Source organism: Helianthus annuus, chromosome 13 (genome assembly GCF_002127325.2).
Source record: "Helianthus annuus cultivar XRQ/B chromosome 13, HanXRQr2.0-SUNRISE, whole genome shotgun sequence".
Classification (NCBI taxonomy): Eukaryota; Viridiplantae; Streptophyta; class Magnoliopsida; order Asterales; family Asteraceae; genus Helianthus; species Helianthus annuus.
In genome coordinates this window covers 72,052,330-72,072,621 of record NC_035445.2, presented here as the reverse complement: position 1 = coordinate 72,072,621, position 20,292 = coordinate 72,052,330, and the positions used below count along the sequence as shown (strand labels likewise).

Genomic DNA, 20,292 nt, shown 5'->3' with positions numbered 1-20,292 from the left:
GAAGCCAACGAAGAATACTCCGTCATTGTCACGAAAGTCCATACGGAGGACATCATGGTGCCGCAAGTACGCAAGAAAGGTATTTGATTCAGGATTCTACTGGCCAACCATTTACAAGGATGCACAAAACCTTGTAAAGACATGTGATGCCTGCCAAGATCAGGTAATATTTCTTCCAAAAACGAAAATGCCCCAAAATGGCATTCTCGTTTGTGAAATCTTTGATGGTGTGGGGACTCGATTTCATGGGACCTTTCCCACCTTCAAAAGGAAAACAAATATATACTTGTAGCAGTCGATTACTTGTCTAAATGGGCAGAGGCCGAAGCTCTTCCAACAAATGATGGAAGAGTAGTGGTAAAATTCCTAAAAAAGTTGTTCTCCTCGTTTCGGGACACCCAAAAGCATTAATAAGTGATAGAGGTACCCATTTTTGCAATCATCAACTCGAAAAAATATTAACAAGGTATGGGGTCTATCACCGGGTCTGGTCTCAACAGCATATCACCCTCAAACAAATGGGCAAGCCGAAGTGACTAATCGAGGTTTAAAACGAATACTTGAGAAAACCGTAGGAATAAATAAAAAAGAATGGGCTGACAAACTAGACGACGCTTTATGGGCTTTTCGAACCGCTTATAAAACCACCATAGGCACAACCCCATATAAACTAGTCTATGGAAAAAGTTGTCACTTGCCAGTAGAAATCGCTCACAAAGCCTACTGGGCAATAAAAAACGTAAACCTAGACTTAGAAGTTGCCGGTAAAAATCGATTTTGTCAAATAAACGAATTAGAAGAACTTAGGAATTATGCATATTCTAACTCCGAAATTTATAAAGAAAGAATGAAAAATTTGCATGATAAATATATTAAATCTAATGAATTTCGGGTTGGAGACCAAGTTCTATTGTTCAATTCGCGACTTCGATTGTTTCCTGGTAAGTTAAAATCTAGGTGGTCGGGACCTTTTTCAGTCACCCATTGTTTTTCCACACGGTGCAGTAGAAATTAAAACTCGAAATGGGATACCATTTAAAGTCAATGGCCAACGGCTGAAACTCTACAGAGGATCCATTGAGGATGAGGAAGAGGAAATCGCACTTCAAACGGTCAACGAATAAACTCATACCCGACATGTTACAGGTAAGTATACATTCGAAACCTGTAAAATCATCTAACCATTATTCGGAAATAAGGGGCATGCACACGAACACGAAAAAAAAAAAAAAAAAAAAAAATTTAAAAATTTCACCCGGCACGGGGCCGTGTTCGCTGAACACGGGGCCGTGTCGAGGCGACTGTCGGGATAAAACCCTCTTTTTATATCAGTTACACCATTCCACACGCCCCGTTTCGCCGAAAACTCTCTGGTTAGAGCGATTTTCTGCAGATTTCGAACGTTACCACCAAGCCTAACAACGTCAAGGTATGATTCTATCCTTCTTAGTAGTTAGATTAGTTACTTGCATGTAGTTAAAACATCAAAAATTGGGGGAAATCTAGGGTTCTTCATGTTCATCCGGATCGAACTCAAAATTTTTGATGAAAATTGTTAGTAGTAGTTTAGAATAGAGTAGTAGGGAGTAAATAGACATGTATTGTTGATAGATTTGTCCGATTTCCAACTAAAACACAAACCCTTGTTCTTGAACCGAAAAACACAAAATTGAAAGGGTAAATGGTTTGATTTTGGAAAAATGACACTTAGGGTTTCATTTTCGGGGGAAACCGCTGCTATTAGGCTAAAAATTTTCAGGTTTTCGAAACCGGGACGAAAAAATGGAAATTAGGTGTTACAGACGCCTGAACACGGGGCCGTGTTCGCTGAAACACGGGGCCGTGTCCAGCACACTGTTTGCAGTTTTCAACCCGAATTTCCATGTTTCGCACTAACTTTCGCTGTATTCTTTTCAGATGTCCAAATTCACACGGTTCAATGCCAGCGAACTTGACGCCAGGGCTCGCTACGAGGTCCTACAAACAAGGCCCGAAGAATATCCAAGGCGGGCATGTACCGATCTTCTGACAATGGTAAACCAACTGGACCGCTTCAACAACATAGTGACGGGTCCACTGCACGTTGCATTGACTACCCGACTTCGGTCGGTCCATCAATGCACATTGGAATTCTATAGCACGTTCATCTTCAGCTCGAGACGCGACCCGTTTGATCACGAGGCGGTCGAGTTTCGATGTGGGGGTACAACCTATAGAACCTCCATGGCGCAGTTCGGATCAATCATTGGGCTGTACAAAGACGAAGAAGCAGGGAATGAAGAGAATACCGGGGGATTGCGAGATTTGGACGCAACAGAACGCCAAGCCGCATGGGCTCAAATCGGTGAGGGGATATACAACTCCAGCAGCACAAAGAGTACCAAACTGAGAGACCCGTTATACCGCTACATCCACAGGCTCCTCACGTACTCGCTGAACCAACGCCATGACAGTAGTGGCGTTGTTGGGGTTAGAGATTTGGTTGTCCTTCACTGCATCCACAACCGGAAGCCTCTCGATGTTCCTTACCTCCTACTGCGGAACATGCACTTGAACCGCCTTGCCTCTGCTCCTACACCAATCTTCTTCGGGGGATGGGTGTACCGTCTTTTCAAGCACTTCGCGAACATCCCGAAGTCCTTCGAAAGGAGTCCATGGTCGGGACGGGTTGATTACCATATCTGCCGGGCCATGAACTTGCTCTATGAAGCGGAGGACGGGACGATAAGCTTTCAGAGGACACAAGGCTACGCATGGAACCCGCAAGAGGCTCTAGTTCTTCATGCACCACCTCCACAGTACCAATACCCTCCCCAAGGCGATCAGGGTCAATCCTCCTCTCAAGGAGGCGGTTTTCCTAATTTCCAAAGTTTACATGATCTTTTGCAGGAAAACCTCATGTGCACCCGGAACACCTACAACCTCGCCAACAACACACACCTCCGGGTAGGAGCTATCGAACGCAGCGTCAACGATATACAAGATGATATCGGTAGCATCCGGGAGTACATGGCGAGGCAGGGAGGCGGAGGTGAAGACAGTGATGAAGATATGGAGTAGGAGGCTGGGAGGAGCAAGGGGCTAGCTGGTGATGAGCCCACATGTTTGATTACCCTTCTTTTCCATCGAACAATGCATGGCCTGCGTGCCATTTGTCAAGACAATTTACTTTCCTTAACTACTTTTTATCTTTATTTTGTTTTTACTTTATGTTTGGATAATATTTGACTATGGTAAGATTAGGATGGTTTGTGCTTGGTTGGATGGTATTGAATGCTTGAACAGGTGCAATGCAAGGGTTAGAATGCTAAACATTAGCACTCGCAGCCCTAGGAGGAAGAAACCGGGAGAAAACCCTATTTTTTTCTGGCTTACAGACTGTCCACACGGGGATGTGTCCAGCCGACACGCCCCCGTGTCCATCTCCCAGTTCTGCTGTTTGGCTACTGACCTGCAGATTTTTGTCGGACACGTGGCCGTGTTCACCCAACACGCCCCCGTGTTCACCCTCTGTAAGTTTTTCGTTACTGGCAGTTCGCCACGGGGCCGTGTCCAATGGACACGGGGCCGTGTCCAGAGCGCCAGTAACACAAATCTTTGTTTTTAAACACACTTTTACATATTCTAATCAACCAAAAACTTTATTTTTGGACACATTGAGGACAATGTGTAAATTAAGTGTGGGGGGGATGCTAAAACCTTGGAATTTTGCAAACTCCTAAAACAAGCCTTACACAAAACTCTATTGGAACCGCTAAACACCCCAAATTTTTTCAAAAACTTTTTCATTTTTTTTTATTATTTACTTGTCTTAGTTTAAGTTGGGAATAACAAGTTATAAAAGGGTTATATTTTTACAAACTTACAACCGATAGCGTCGTGATAAAAAGAACTAACATAAGAAAATTATGAACCGGTATAACAAGTCTAGCTAAAATTCGATTATATATGCTTGGTCACATTAAAAACCCATTCCCACAAAAAGTGAGTTTTGAGCCTTTATTGAGCATAAAAATACACATATTTAGATTAAATGCTCATTTTTCGTTTCTTGTGTGAATAGCCGCTCGGTCTTTACAAATCTAGAACTTGCCACGACGATACATTCCCGGTCCTTACCAACTTAAACCCAAGTAAGTAAATGATGGAGGCACTAGGACTAACTATTTTTCTTTCAAAACCATTATTTTTCATTTTTTTTTTTTTACCTACCCAAAATCCCCCTAGAAAACCCCTTTGAGCCTAAACCTTTCATTTCATTACCCCCAAAACAATTTTTTTTTACCCACCAAAAACCTTTTTCATTTTTTCACCTTTATTTTAGTAACAAACTCGGTTTTTCATAAACATATCCTTTACGTGACAAAAAAAAAAAAAAAAAATAAATGAATGAAGTCAAAAACAAACATAAGCTACAAAAAGCTTGTTTGGAGAAATACTTCAAAAATAAATGTCACCAAAAATAAGGTATTTCACGAAAACCGACACTTGTTACGATTTTCGCCCTTTTTACTAACCACTAACCAACCACCCACCTTTAAACCCAAGCCTTCACCCCAAAAAGACCTCTTGATATTTACAAAGGTAAAAAGTTAAAAAGGAGGAGGATTGATCGCTTGGCAAGCATATGGAGAATGTAAATCCGTGCCGCTCTCGAGTGATTCACTTAAATATACACCTTCGGCCGAGTGATTGAGTGATCTCCCGTGAGGTATGTGAACTTGTATATAAATGGAATTTTAATAAGGCATGCTATGCCCAAATAAGTAGTTTATCTTATGAAAAGTTCAAAATAAGCCACGAAGAATAAGATTGTAAATAAAATAAAAATAGAACCTATACAAACCTTGGATTCCCGACACTCTAGGACAAGTTAAAAACTTCTCTTCTACCTATTCCATTTGGGAGTGTAAGCCACATTAAAAGAGTTTTGCTTGAGGACAAGCAAAAGTTCAAGTGTGGGGGTATTTGATGTGTGTAAAATGCAACATATAAAACACATCAATTAAGGCATAAAACTAACCCTTTTTAAGTACTAATGTTGGAAAAAGAGTGTTTTTGTCTTCCTTTTGTATTTTCAGGATGAAATGAGCTCAAAATCACAAAAGAAGCAAAAAGACCACTAATTCTACCATAAATACAAGAAAAGGGACAAAAGTAAACTGCCCGGACCCTCAACGGCACTTCCCAAGACAAAGAGAAGAGAACAGAAGTCTGAACACGCCACGTGTCCAGTGAACACGGGGGCGTGCCCAGGAAGCAGCAGAAAAGACAAACCAGTAGAAGCTTCCATTGCTCACCACGGGGCCGTGCCCAGCGGACACGGGGGCGTGTTGAAAGTACAGCAGGCGCATTAATTGTAATTCGCAATTACAATTAATGAAGAGAGAGAATGTCAGACGGGCACGGGGCCGTGTCCAGCGGACACGGGGCCGTGTCCAGCGTTCTGTTCAGCCTATAAATAGAGGAGCTTGGTTTCATTCTCTCTCATCCCTTGGCACACCACCTCTCTCACACTTCATCCACCACCCATCACCACCATAACACCATCATCCACCACCATCATCCATTGTCCATCATAGAGTGTGTGAGTCGTCTCGGGATCCAAGATTGATCGTAAGAGTTCTTGACAATCAAGGCCATGTTTGCCTAAGTCTCTTACATCACTTGGTGAAGACAAGTGTTTAGTATAATACTTTTTATTTTTAATCTTTTGCACTTTTTATTTAGTTTTGTATTAATGACTTTAATAACTAGTTACTTATGTTGAAGGTGATCTTTCCTTATCGTTTGTCCGTGGTGTCTTGGCATTATTTTACTGTCTATATAAAATAAAAGATTTTCACCATTCATATCTCCACGGTCTATATGGAGGTATGTTGGCTACCTGGTCGGGGGTTAAGGGAACGGTTTGGTAAAGGTCTTGCCCTTGTTCAGCGTTTAGAGGTCCTGCTTGGGACCTGGGTCAAATTTAGTAGGATCTCCTTCAATGCCCATAGGTATTGGATGGCGGGGATCCAAACTCTTTGACCCCCTCATAAGCTAACTACTATTAATACTATAACCCGGCTATTTAGGACTGTATCCCTGCTGACTCAGACTACTTAGCCGAGGGTAACGTCACCGCCGAAAGCGGGGCCTACCATAATTTGCATTAATAACTTAATTCATTATCTTTCAATAATCCGACCCTTTAGGATTGTATCCTTGCTGACTCAAACTACTGGGTTGAGGGTAACGTCGCCTTCGAAAAAGGGGCCTACTACAATAACTAAGATAATCTCTTAAACAAGTGCAAAAGTGCGAAAATAATCAAAGGTTATACTAATACACGTGTCGGATCCAAGTGATTCATCTTGTCTATCTGTTTTTATTTTATTTTTATTTTTCAGCATTTAGTTAGTTTTTATTTTTCTTAGTTTAAAACATTTTTCTAACTTTTTGATTTGATTAGACGTTGAGGATAAACCGGTATTAAAAGCTCTTGTGTCCTTGGACGACCTCGGTATCTTACCAACACTATACTACGTCCACGATGGGTGCACTTGCCCATATGTGTGCTTAGTGTTAGTAAATATCGTGTTTTATAAATTTAAAACTTGGCTAAAAGTGTAAAAAGGGCTTAAATATATATCTAAAAACATATATACACTAACACGCATCAGCCACTTTTCCAAGCCTTCAGTGCTGTCCAGCTGGCTTCTAGTTGGCTTTCACATTGTGTTACCTGAAACGCGTTTTAAAAACATTTTGTCAGTGGGAAATACTAGTGAGTGAATCCTAGTTTAATCAAGGAAATTTTATTAATTTAAACAGTATTGAGAGCTATTACAATGTTTACATCTACCCAATTACTCATTCAGTACTGTCAATCCTGACTGGTGGGTCATATTACACATTAGCTAACTCTTTGTCCAATGGCAACGTGTTACGCATTTTATATACAAAACCCCAACATACCGGCAGTAATTGTAGAATTACAAAGACTCAATCACTACTAAATTGCATTGTAAAATGGTTAAGGTTTTGTAAAAACTGTTTACAAAAGGGAGATTACTCACATTGCTGTCTTAGGTTTTCTGTAAGGATTTCCTGAGATTTATCTATAATTTACACAAATGCACACGTGTTAGTATAATAACCCATTTTAACATTAGTAATACCCTCCCCGAGACGGTATTCCAATGACTACGTCGGGTAGAACCACGACAGCCGTTATGGAACCCTAGATCAATCGGGCAGAGTATCTAATACGTATCCAGGGGTTATAATACTTACAACCGAGAAGAACTTCGTTATTTAGGGGGTATTATGCCCGAGTATAGCTTCTACTATATAGTAATTCAAGAGAGAAAGTAAGAATTGAGCGAGTTTTGACTGAAGGCCCGATGCCCTCTTATATAGGGCCTGATTTTGGGTCTTAAGCGGCCCGCGTAAGATATAGCAAAAGGGCTACGTGGCCCGCATAGTAGGGGGTCTACGGCGTAGCTGATCCAAGTCACAAGTATAGGTTCAACACGTTGATGACACGTGTCGGCTTAGGGTTTTGCCGCGTTGACGGGCTGTCGCGCCCCGCCTAGACCCTTATGTGGTCTTACGTGGCCCGCAAGCGATATAAAAATTTTGTTTTTATTTCATTTTTAATGTTATATCACATTTCGGGCTCGGTTTTCACATACGGGGTGTATTTTAAGACATATTTGGGTATTTTAATATATTTTAGGGTGTCAGAAAATATTTCGAGGGTGTCGGTTTACTTTAGGGTTGTTATATCCTCCCCACCTTGTTTTAGAGCTCGTCCTCGAGATCTACTGGAACAAGTGTGGATATTTCTTTTGCATTTTTTATTCAAGTTCCCATGTGTACTCTGGTCCTCTTTTATAGTCCCACTTCACTTTGACCAGAACTAATCTCTTATGCTTGAGGTTCTTAACTTTACAGTCTTCAATCTGTAGAGGTCTCTCTACAAACTTAGGTTGTTCATTTACCTCTATATCTTTTAGAGGTACTACCAGTTATTCATCAGCTAAGCATTTCTTGAGGTTAGATACATGGAATACATCATGTATTCCTGCCATTTCCTCTAGCAGTTGTAGCTGATAGGCTACAGGCCCTATTCTTCTAATAATCTCAAAAGGTCTAGCATACCTGGGACTTAGCTTTCCCCTTTTGATGAATCTTACCACTCAGAGACTTCTAACAACACTTTATCTCCTACCTGAAATTCCAACGGCTTGCGTCTGTTATCTGCATAGCTCTTTTATCGATCACGTGCTGTTTTCAGTCGTTCCTTGACTTGCATGATTTTGTCAGTCATTTCTTACCCGGTTAGGTTCTCTCTTAATCATGTCTAGTGAATTTCCCTCCTTTGTCTTCGGGCATAATTTGTGTATGTCCTTATCTGAAGTGCACTTTTCATGCCCCATTCCCAACATATGTTGTTATTTATATATATCTGTATATTCAAAATGTTGATGATTATAGTGTTATCAACATATTTCAGTATAACTAGATTTGCTAACGAGACTAAAGGAATTCAAGTTAGGTAATAATGTAAGTCATAACATCCGAAGTACATGTTTATAAAACTTAATTAGGTTTGAATCCTTGAAGCTATATGAAAACGTCTAAAATAGTAAATTTAATAATAAAACATACAATATACATTAAAATAGTTGGAACAATAGAACATTAGTTAAAGTTACAATTCGAAACAAGGTAATTAACCGTAGCAATAAAATTGATCAACCATATAGAGTTGGTATTCCATGCAAGCCTCTTAAGGATCTCTTCCTTTATTAGTTGGTTTATCATAACCAACTTCTTCATTAACAAGCATACAATATTGAGCCTTGAATTACCAGTTTGATTACCCTTGTTTTGAGCCATGTCGTCCACATATGCGAATAATGGTTTGTATAACTTGATGCGCTCGGACTCTTCACGTAGGAAATAGTTTCCAACCCCCCCCCCCCCCAAGAACAATACAATAATGACCCTTGAATTAGCATGTAGAATACCCTTGTTTTGAGGCATGTCGTCTGCAGAAGGAAATATTGATTTGTATAATTTGGCGTGTCCAGACTTTCCCGTAGGAAATAGTTTCCTGAAACCCTAAGAACAATGCAATAATGACCCTTGGATTGCCAGGAAGAATAACCTTGTTTTGTGGCATGTCGTCCACAGATGCAAATATTAGTTTGTATAACTTGGTGCGTACAAACTTTTCTTGTAGGAAAAAGTTTCCAAAAACACTAAGAACAATGCAATAATGACCCTTGAATTACCAGGTATAATACCTTTGTTTTAAGGCATGTCGTCTGCAGATACGAATATTGGTTTGTATAATTTGGTGCGTCCGGACTTTTCCTGTAGAAGAATAACTCGATTATAAATAGAAGAATATCTTTTATGGGTAAAATAATTAAGCACTTCCATTGTTCGCATCCAGATAAGGAACGAGTCTTCTTCAACATGGAACCAAACATAAACAAGGTAAACCTCCCAAAATGGAGTTTAATCTTCTTTCATCTCGTCAATAAATGCATGGGTAATCTTGTTTCATCTTAGCGCTAAAATATCCCTAAATTGCGGCAAGGGCGGACCCCAAGATGGTTGGGGTCCCTGACTTAGAAATTTGACTTAGAAATTTAGAAAATAGTTGAAAGTTATCCATTTTAGTTTATGCACCTCCAAAATTATGTCCTAGGCACCTTTTAACTTCCAATGTATCCTCTTCCAATAAGGATTCTATAATAATTTGATCATTTCCAATTATTCAATTTTAATATTGAGTAAATTACAAGATCCTTCCTTTATGTTAACGCTAGATTGTAAATTATGTCATTTGTCTTTAAAGTTGACGAGAATCATACTAAATGTTCGGAAATCATAACACGTTACGTCCTTTAGCTTTAATTCAGTCAAGTGTAGGTGTTAACTAGGAAACCCAAGGGTATTTTAGTCTTTTTGTCCATTTATTAAAAAACATTTTAATAAATAAAACAAAATACCATATTGTATTTATAAAAAAATAAAATATCGGATTTAGATACGTACATTTACCTCTTTTTCTCTCTATATATCTCTCTCTTATATCATCTCTCACCTCTACTACCACCCTTAGCCACCACCTCAACCGTTGTCCACCACCACCATTAGCCATCTACTCCCACCTCAACCATCAATATCACCTGCCACCCACAGCCTAACCCCTTTACTGCCACCTCAACCACTGTCCACCGCCACCTTTAGCCACCACCACTCCCACCTCAACCATCGGTATCACTGGCCACCCACAACCATCAGTAACTCCGAGCAAAGCAGGCCCCTCACCCGACGCATTCACCACCATAAAACCGAGTCAAAAATCTGATCTGTTTCAGATATGTTTATACTTCGACGGAAGTAAAGGAGTGAAGTTCAAATATGTTTTCGATTTTAAGCATAGAAGAAGAAGAGAGGGAATGGGGTGGACGAGGGGGGTTCTTGGTCGCTAGAGGTGGTGTGAGGTGATGCCGGAGAAGAAGACTAGATGATGAGGGCGGTGGGTGCGGTGATCTGGTTCAGATGGTGGGGTCGCCATGGGAGACAGTGCTTTATGAATTATTGAAGAAGAAGAACATTATTTTTAGAGAGAGAGGGAGACAAAGATAATCCAGAGATAAAGTGTTTAAGGTGAAAGGGTTTTTTGGATATTTATATTTTTTTTTCATTTAAAATGTCAGTCTAAAATAAAAGAGTGAAATGACCAACCTGTCCTCATATGTTTTGCACATAACCTAACTTAACGCTTAAACTTAACTGAGTTAGTGCTAAAGAATGTAACATGTTAGGGTTTGCAAACATTATGTATGATTACCGTCAACTTTAAAGAGAAAGTACAGAGTTGCAATCTGGTGTAACATAATAAATAATTTTTTTAATTTACTCTTTAAAATTTTAGAGAACATATATACAAGTCTTATACCCTATTAGGTTTGACCACTTTCAAAAGTTTAAGAACATAAAAATCATTAATCTATTTATTAAAATGACAACTAAAATCTACTTTAAAATGTTATTTTTATATCCTATAAAGTGTAAAAAAGTATTTTGGTTCAATCATTAAGATTGAAGAAACCTAATTCATCTATAGACCTCATAGTTTTCAAGTAAGAAAAAGAGTTAGGAAGCCAACGAGTTAGTGCTAAAGAATGTAACATGTTAGGGTTTGCAAACATTATGTATGATTACCGTCAACTTTAAAGAGAAAGTACAGAGTTGCAATCTGGTGTAACATAATAAATAATTTTTTTAATTTACTCTTTAAAATTTTAGAGAACATATACACAAGTCTTATACCCTATTAGGTTTGACCACTTTCAAAAGTTTAAGAACATAAAAATCATTAATCTATTTATTAAAATGACAGCTAAAATCTACTTTAAAATGTTATTTTTATATCCTATAAAGTGTAAAAAAGTATTTTGGTTCAATCATTAAGATTGAAGAAACCTAATTCATCTATAGACCTCATAGTTTTCAAGTAAGAAAAAGAGTTAGGAAGCCAACGTAAATGTGAAGAGTTTATATTTATTTTAGAAATTAGCATAATTGGACCCTAAATTCATTAAGTTGGAACTATATAACTCAGCTATTTTGCATATTTTGTGAAAACAAAAAACAAATACATTTTTTGTTTAGTATATTTAACAAAAAAAAAAACTATTATTATTTTACATGTTTGATTAGTTCATTTTTGTCTTTTTTTTTACTGCTTTAATAATTATGGCACTTTTGAAAAAATTCTTAGATCTATCGCTGCTTCAGCAATAGAATTATCCACGGCATATCTCAATTTGGAAATCTTCACCACATTATTCTTTTAATCCAACCTTGAATGTGTTGTATAATGATATACAAAATATTTTGTATATATATAGAGAGAGAGTTAAGATCATGTACAAATACACTTATCGTATAAAACGTAAGAATAGGGTATTTTTCAAAAGTTGGGCGGTGACAGTATTGTAATTACTGCCACCCATAAAATAACTGTCTCAATTATTCTTCACTCAGTCACATCACTTTTCTACCCTAAATCAAATACAACCGTAAAATGATTCAAGTTCTCCAATAAAAAGCTACGATTCTCCAAACTTCCACGCGATTCAACCTTATATCATGTCTACCAAAGGTAATTTCAAATTGTTTGTAGCGTAATGTGTTATATAGTGTATAAATTTGAGATTTATGGTTTATGAAAATGATTATGCGTTATTTTCTAATTTTCATTTTGTTTTGAGAAATTTAGAAGCAACAACAAAATCTGTTGATATCGATGAACTAAGAATGAAGTATAACAATGAGAGACCATCAAAAACCTCTAATTCTGGTATGATTTTTGTTGAACTAGTAGAGTAATAATGATGCACTTGTAGAGAAATTTTTAAATGACTAGTTGTTGATACAATTATAAAGTAATTTTGACTGATACCTTGTATTAGTGTATTGGTAATGAACTAGTAGAGTAATTATAATCCACTTGTAGGTTTATTTTGAATGACTAGTTGTATGATGAATTTGTAGAGTAATTTGACTCATATGTATTAATGATGAACTAGTAGTGTAGCTATGATTGACTTGTAGAGTAATTATGATGCAATCGTAGAGTAAATTTTAAATGACTAGTTGTTCAATGCATTGTACAGTAATTAATTTTGTTGATTGTTTTAGTTGTGTATTAGTGATGTATCTTTTGTGTATCTGTTGATGTAGTTTTGTGTCTGTAGCTTGTTCTTACATCGTTGTAATGTGTACAGTCTTTGTTTATGGTGTGTATAGTTTTGGTCGAGTCGGCCATGTCAAGATATCCTCCTATCTTGACTTAGCGCGACGTTTCGTTTGTTCGTAACGTAAAACAGTTTGCAGTATGCAACTGGTAGTTGTTTAGTTGTGTTTGGATCTCCCTGTATGCTGTTGCAAGTTTTTTTGTCCTTATATGGTTCCCCACGAAGAATCCAACTCTTCGTGGGATACACTATTCACGAACAATGAATTCATGAAGATCGTTCACCACGAACCTTGATTGTTCGTGGTGTCCATGATGGTTCGTTGGCTCTGTCCACGAAGACTACTAGTCTTCGTGGGCCTCTTCATTGTTCCTGGCCCAGTAACACTACAACACTCTTCATAGTGTTACTGGGTATTGATGCATATATAAGGACACACTTGTTTCACCATTCAGTCAAGAGAGTCCTTGTGAAAGTTGTAAACACTGTGTGTATGTGTGTACTGATTCTCTTCACTTAATCAAAGCCTGTGAATCTTTGGTTACTTTGTGTTTGTTCCTTTTTGCTTTGGTTTACATGCTTACGTGGATTCCGCACTCGTGAGTGTGTTATAAACAAGGAAGTAGGTTTAATCTTGATCCTCCAAGTGGACCTGAAGTATCTAGTTCCTATTAAAACAAGGAGGAAAGTGGTAGAATTGCTTAAAAAAAACCCTAAAGAATATTGGTAGAATGTTTACCCGTTTATTATATATAAAAATGTTGGTAGTAGAGTGAAAAAAACCATCTCAAGATAATGTAGTGGTCTCAAGTTCAAGGCCTGGCTCTAGCACTAACATCTTATTTGTTTTAATTCATTTTCTCTTAAGACAATGTGTAGTGATGAGGCATGTGAAATGCCAATTTTACACCATGTGGTGTCCACGTCATCAAAGCCTAAAAGTTGGGTAAAATTGTATAGTTGTGAAGCATGAAAGTTGGGTAAAATAGGTTTGGAATTGAAAAACATAAAAAATGGGATTGGGTAAGACGGCTAGTTTCCGTGATTATCACAAAATGAAGCTCCACACGGACCAGCCAAGATTGCAATACAATGAAAAGGAGGGCCAGTAGTTTGCTCATGATTGGCCCAACCACGAGCCTGGTCTAACCACAATTTTGGGTTCGGTTTTTTATATCGTCCAGTGCCTAACTTTTTTAAGAGTTTTTGGGGACAGCCCAATGTGAAGTCATAAAGAAAGTAAACAACTTACATTTCTAATTTGGTCACTGGACTGTGGTAATCTTTACTACAACAAGTGTGCCTTTCAAAACTGATTACTTGATTGATTTTGACCCAAAAAAATGCTACATGCTTACGCAGTTATATGACTTTGATAACAGTTCTTGAAAGTTTGAAAAGTTGGATCATTTCGAGTGTTAAAAAAAGTCTAGGAAACGACTTGTGTAACTGTTCTAAGGCTCGTGCCCTTGTATTCTCGACATGGTCCAGGACTCAAGGTATGATAGCTAAAAGGGTGAGACATGTTTGCACAAAGAATACTGTTAAAAATAACAGGTTAATAAACAGCCTCAAAAAGAACATGAGTCAATACAGATTATAGGAAAAGAAAATGACCACAAAGATTAGAGACATGTTTGCATGAAGCATTTAACCAAAATGCAAAAATCACCCATCATCACAAACTGTTCAATACAATCCAAAGTCATGATCATATAAAAAAACCACAAGCTGTTCAATACAATCCAAAGTCATGATCATGTAAAAAAACAACAGCTTAATGAACGTCTCAAAATGTAGTAATTAAACAGGTAGGTAATCAACTCAAAAACACCTCATTAATCTTAACTGTTTGCCAAACTGTCACGCTTATCTTGTTGCCGCTTGTCCATGGTGATTCGTATCGCCAACATGGGAATCGCCAAATGGCGGAGGTAGTGGCGCCGCTGGTGACTGGTTTGCAGCCAAGATGCTGGCACCCCTTCCATCATTAGCATTCATCCCTTGTGATGGTGGACCTCCTTGAAGGAAACCAACTTGATTCATAGTCATAGAAGGATCAAACACTTGACCATTTGGTCCAAAATTCAGCAGTTGAGGATAACCCAATAACGACCCTTGTTGCACACCTGCTTCTGGAACCTGTTGACCCACATAAAATGGTTGACCAAATGAACCAGGACCCATTACATTTGGTACTACAAAAGCAGATGGCTGGAGGCCAGTCACAGGGTATTCAAAATTCGGTTGCTGCATGTGTGTTAGATTTGGCCGATCCAAAGCAATTGGTGGGTTTGGCTTTGGGTTTGGTTGCATGAGTGGCCTAATAGGGGCTAGAGGTTGGGGTAGGGACCATTGGGTGCGGTCTTCGCCATCTTGGGCTGGCCTTGGGATTGTGGGTTGAACTGTTGAGTCAGAAGATTTTAGTTCTTTGGTGTTTGCGGCCACAGGCTCGTTTCCATCCTTTTGAGGCTTTGAATTGCGAAGATCCGGGTGATAAGCATGAACATGGGCCTTAAAATCATCTTTATTTAAAAAGGATTTTAGACAAAGAGGGACTGCACATAGGAACATGCCTTCCATCATTTTAACTGTCTGGATCTTCTGAATACGTTCCTCGCACCTGTGACATATACCGAGATAGAAAATGTTATTAATAATACTAACGCTAACTTTAATTATAAACTAGCACATGACTGTTAGATTAAAGGCTTCATGACAGGTTTCAAAAAATGTTATTAATAATACTAACGCTAACGTTAATTATAAACTAGCACATGACTGTTAGATTAAAGGCTTCATGACAGGTTTCAAAAAATGTTGTACACCACCATTAGGATGTCCCAGAGTAAACCGGATGGTGACGGGGTTTGAACCCCAGACCTCCACACCAGATTCCCACCTCCTTACCACTGGAGCACAATCGTGGGGGCCTAATGATGGGTTTAACCTAACCATCTTTTGTAGCACAATTACATTGTGCTTTATTTTCTTGTGAAAACAATCTCTATATATATACAAATTCTATCTTTTGTAGCACAATTAGATTGAGCTTTTGATCCTCCCAGAATGATTCTAATAATAAAACTTAAGTCATCTTGGAGAAGTAAAGGCATCATCATAGTAATACAGAATAAAAAAACTTATTGAAGTCTTACAAAAAGCATGTGGAGTCACTCCTAGCACAATCCAGGCAAAGTGCATGCTCACAAGGGATCTGCAAGAATCAGAGAGCTGTTAGTGAAAATCAAGGAAACCAGTAACTAAATGCAAATAATATGGGTTAACAGGTCAAGTGGGTCATTTTTTGGTACGGGTAGAAATGAGTCGGGTTGGGTTGACCAGAACACTTTTAGTTCAATTATATTTATATTATTGTATAAATCAATTATGTTAAATATGATTACAAATAATTGACACTTACAGTAATAATTTAACTTTTCGAATTAAGTTGACACCCTCTTTATCAAAATGGCATGCAAATTGAAGCAGGACACAAAAGCACCAACCATAAACAAGAAAAAACACAACTATGTACTATCAAATTAAATAAACCAAGGAATGTGAGACCACATACCATACGTCCATAAATCGCTATTGGAAAATCACACTTAGCACACATGTGGACCCTTTGTCCAAGCGGGCGGCTGGACTTTTGACCAACAGTCTTGACAAGAGTAACACCACTAGCAGAACCAATACTTTTAGCCACCGGAAGCTCAGCGAGAACAAGGTGGTCAGGGCATGCAACCGTCACTGACTCCCCTGTTGACGGTTTTGCTCCGCTGCCACTTTCAGCAGCCGCAGCCTTGTTTCTGAGCCGAATTCTAAGCATCTGTACGAATCTGAATAGTTACTAAAGTACTGAATTACACTTAAGGTTCATGATCAAGATTAGAACAATGAATATTCATCATGCGAACCGTGAAATTTAAGGAAAATTCACATATAATGAATTACAGTTAAGGTTCATGATCAAGATTAGTTGTTCTAACAACCATATGGTGCAGAAATTATTATAGACACAAATCTGATATTCAGAACTGTATGTATAAAAATTATATTCCTCATCCTAATGTAAGGCAAGCATACGATTATACATTCTTTTCCAAAAGATTAGTGAAATTCCTCATTCTATGAAGCGACCCTGTGAGTACAACGCTCATACATCAAAACTGGTTTCATCACTACTCATAAATTACATAAACAAGTGCTTCGGAGTTCATATGTCACTCCAGAACATTTTACCATTTACGTAAACTCTCCATGTAAGGTTTTTATATTGAAATGTATAATGTTTATATTTCAAATAAAGATGTGTAGTTTCAGCGAAAATAATTTATACTAAAATGATTGTATATTTGTATTATCCATTTCCGTATATAAATGATTACTCAACATGACACCTGAGAAGCTTTAAATTCATGTTTCTATATAGAAAAGAACATTACATGTAAAGAATTTTAATTAAGGTTAATGATCAACATTATCCGTTCTAGCATTTAATTAGCAGCACCAAACTAAAGACCAAATGACACAGATGTGATGATAGACACATATCAGATATTTCAAGCATACAATTATACATTCTATCAGGCAACACTAAACTAAATAACAATATTGGGCGCATGTTATGATAGACAAAAAGCAGATGCTAAGAGCATCGATTATACATCCGTTGCAAGAAGAATAGCCAAATTTCCTCATCCTAAGAAGCAACATTGCAAACTCTTTACCAAATTAAAACGTTAACCGATTTACATATCCGAAGTTAAAAGCAAGTTAGACGAACAAACTAGGCTACTCCCCACATTTAGAACGCCTATAGAATTTAGTATTTTTATAGAAACATAACAACATCAAAAGTTAGAACACAACAATCATGTTTCATGTGTAAGTGTACAAACAAACTGATTACACTTCTACCCACAAATCACATAAACACGTGCTTGAGCGAAATGGATAACGTCTATATTTCTAATAAAGATGCATAGCTTTAGCGAAAATGATTTAATCTAAAATGGTCATATTATCCTTTTCCATGTATGAAACAATGTTTCACAGAAGCTTGTGATCAGTATAATTAGCCAGTCTAGCATTTTGCAGCACCAAACTAACTACCATAAGATGCAGACATTACGATAAATACAATTCAGCCATTCCGAACATGTAACGTATATAAAGATGATAATTAAAAAACTGAAATGTAAGAAAGGTATTTAAGGCGAGCATACGATTATACATTCTTCTAAAAAAGAAAAATCATATTTATCTCTTGGGATGGATAAGGTTTTCATCATTTCACCCTCCCCGGACCCTACATTTTACATTTTGAGCGTGATATTACTGGATATATTTGTTTACGCGCTACATAGTGCGTATATCACACCCTAAACATCTTACTATTTATGTAAACACTATGCATAACGTTTCTTATTGAAATGGATTATGTCTATGTTTATAATAAAGATGCATAGCTTAGCGAAAACGATTTATCCTAAAATGATTGTATCATCCTTTTCCTTACGAAACAATGTTTATCATTGATTTTTTGATAGTGTACAAGGAAAATTATGTCACATATAATGAACTTTTTCCTAAGGTTCATGAATTTAATTAGCAGCTCTAAATAAACGACCTATGGTGCACATATTATGATGGAGACAAATTAGACAATCAGAGCATGTAATGTATAAACATGATAATAAATAAATATATAAATAAGATAAAAAACTGAAATGTAACTATGTAAGAAATGTATGTAAACTCTTCACCAAATCAAACTTTAACCAGTTCGCCCCCAAAAATCCATAACATATATCAAAACCTAAAATCAATCCGGATACAATTTTTTTATTTATCAATCCTTACGTTATACCAATCACTAAAAAAAAAAAAAAAAAAAAAAAAAACCTAGTAATGTACTTCAACTTCATCAACTTCAGAAATAACAAACAAATCAGAATCAGCCTAACAATCACAAGTTTATATGAAAACTTCAATCATCAAAATCTGACATAATTTTCATCAAAGAAAATTCAAGATTTAGCAAAAGAAAAAGAAACTGTAAAACCCTAGCCGATCGATACATATATGTGTATATAAAAAGGATCGGTGCCAGTTTTAAACGAACCAATAGAAACAAAAAATTTTAACCTGCTAATGCACTTTAACTTCATCAACTTCAGAAAGAACAAACAAATCAACCTAACAATCACTAGTTTATGTGAAAATTTCAATCACCAAAATCTGACATAGTTAAGAATGAAAATCATCAAAAAAAATTTTAGAGATTCAGCAAAAGAAACTGTAAAACCGTAGCAGATCGGTACATGGATGCATGTATAAAAAGGATCGGTGCCAGTTAGATAAAGAAAGAGCAGAAGTAGGGTTACCGTCGAAAGCGAGAGAGTGGAGTGATATGAAAATAGAGACGATGAATGTTGCCGCCCGGAGACCAACAACGAGGGTTTCGGATTGCTTACTTTATATAGGTGCGGAGTGTGGAATTGAGTGTATTTTTGTCAACATAAAAAAAAATTAAAATGTATTTAATTTTGCATGGTGATGTCATTATCTGGAGGGTATGTTAATTAATAATTAACTAGTGAGATTCCTTAAGTTGCGGCGGGTTTTAGATGGTATTAGTTTGGTTCGTTAAAGTGTTGGTATGATTCCCGCACATGATACAACAACCGGAAGATATGCATCCAACAAGATATCAACGTTTGTTTTACGTGGATCGAAAAAGCGAATACAGGTACCGATAGTGTTCGGACGGTATTAGTTCAATCAGCACTCGATATAGCTTATAGTACCAAAAAAATACTCTATTGTGATACGTTAAGAAAACCATAAGAGAACGAATATTCTAAATATAAGTATCATTCGGTTCATCAGGGTAGAATTCTAAAAAATCAAGAGTAAATTACAAAAATCGTCCTTTATGTATGTCACTTATTGCAAATTGTGTCATTTATCTTCAATAATTACAGAAAACATACTCGATGTTTGCAACCCCTTGCAAGTTATATGTCCTTTAGCCCTAACTCAGTTAATTTCTGTGGTTAGATCTGACCAAATAGACCCCACATGAGAGTATTTTTGTGGTTAATCTGAACAAATGGACCCCACATGAAACTAACAACTCAGGTCAGAGTTTTGTATGTGTAGCTTTTGTCTGAGGTTTGTGGCAAAAGGTCTGAGCTTTGTGCTATATGTTTTGTCCAGGCTTTCTAGTTAGTCTTGAAAGTCCGGGCTTTGCCTTGTATATATACTTTAATGTGGAATAGACAAGGTAACGATTCTGTGTGAATTTCTGTGCACCTAACCCTAATCATTGTCTTTTGTCTGGCGGCTGCCTTATGTGAGTGACGTCATTCATCTTCATCAAGAATACTCAGTGTATTCTTGATTTCTCTCTCAAATCCTTGCATTCTAGAGTTTCATCTGCAGTGGTTGATCATCAGGTGGATTCCGCACACCTGTTGGTTGCTTTAGCTGAGTGAGATCTTGGATT

General features: G+C 37.4%; 1 protein-coding gene across 1 annotated transcript; it reads right to left on the bottom strand.

Moving 5' to 3' along the window:
* Positions 1–14,468: 14,468 nt before the first annotated feature.
* Positions 14,469–19,241, bottom strand: LOC110902800 (E3 ubiquitin-protein ligase HAKAI homolog). The gene is made up of 4 exons (XM_022149194.2): positions 19,169–19,241; positions 16,351–16,608; positions 15,932–15,990; positions 14,469–15,396 (listed from the first exon to the last, which is right to left on the bottom strand). The coding sequence occupies exons 2-4, from the start codon at positions 16,606–16,608 to the stop codon at positions 14,643–14,645; spliced, it is 1,071 nt and encodes a 356-aa protein (XP_022004886.2). The 5' UTR covers positions 19,169–19,241; the 3' UTR covers positions 14,469–14,642.
* Between the last annotated feature and the right edge of the window lie 1,051 nt (positions 19,242–20,292).

Coding starts and splice junctions, on each gene's coding strand:
- LOC110902800 (XM_022149194.2), bottom strand. CDS start 16,608: ATGCTTAGAATTCGGCTCAGAAACAAGGCTGCGGCTGCTGAAAGTGGC. Junction 15,991..16,350: donor TAGCGATTTATGGACGTATG/GTATGTGGTCTC, acceptor TGATTCTTGCAG/ATCCCTTGTGAGCATGCACT. Junction 15,397..15,931: donor AGTGACTCCACATGCTTTTT/GTAAGACTTCAA, acceptor TATATGTCACAG/GTGCGAGGAACGTATTCAGA.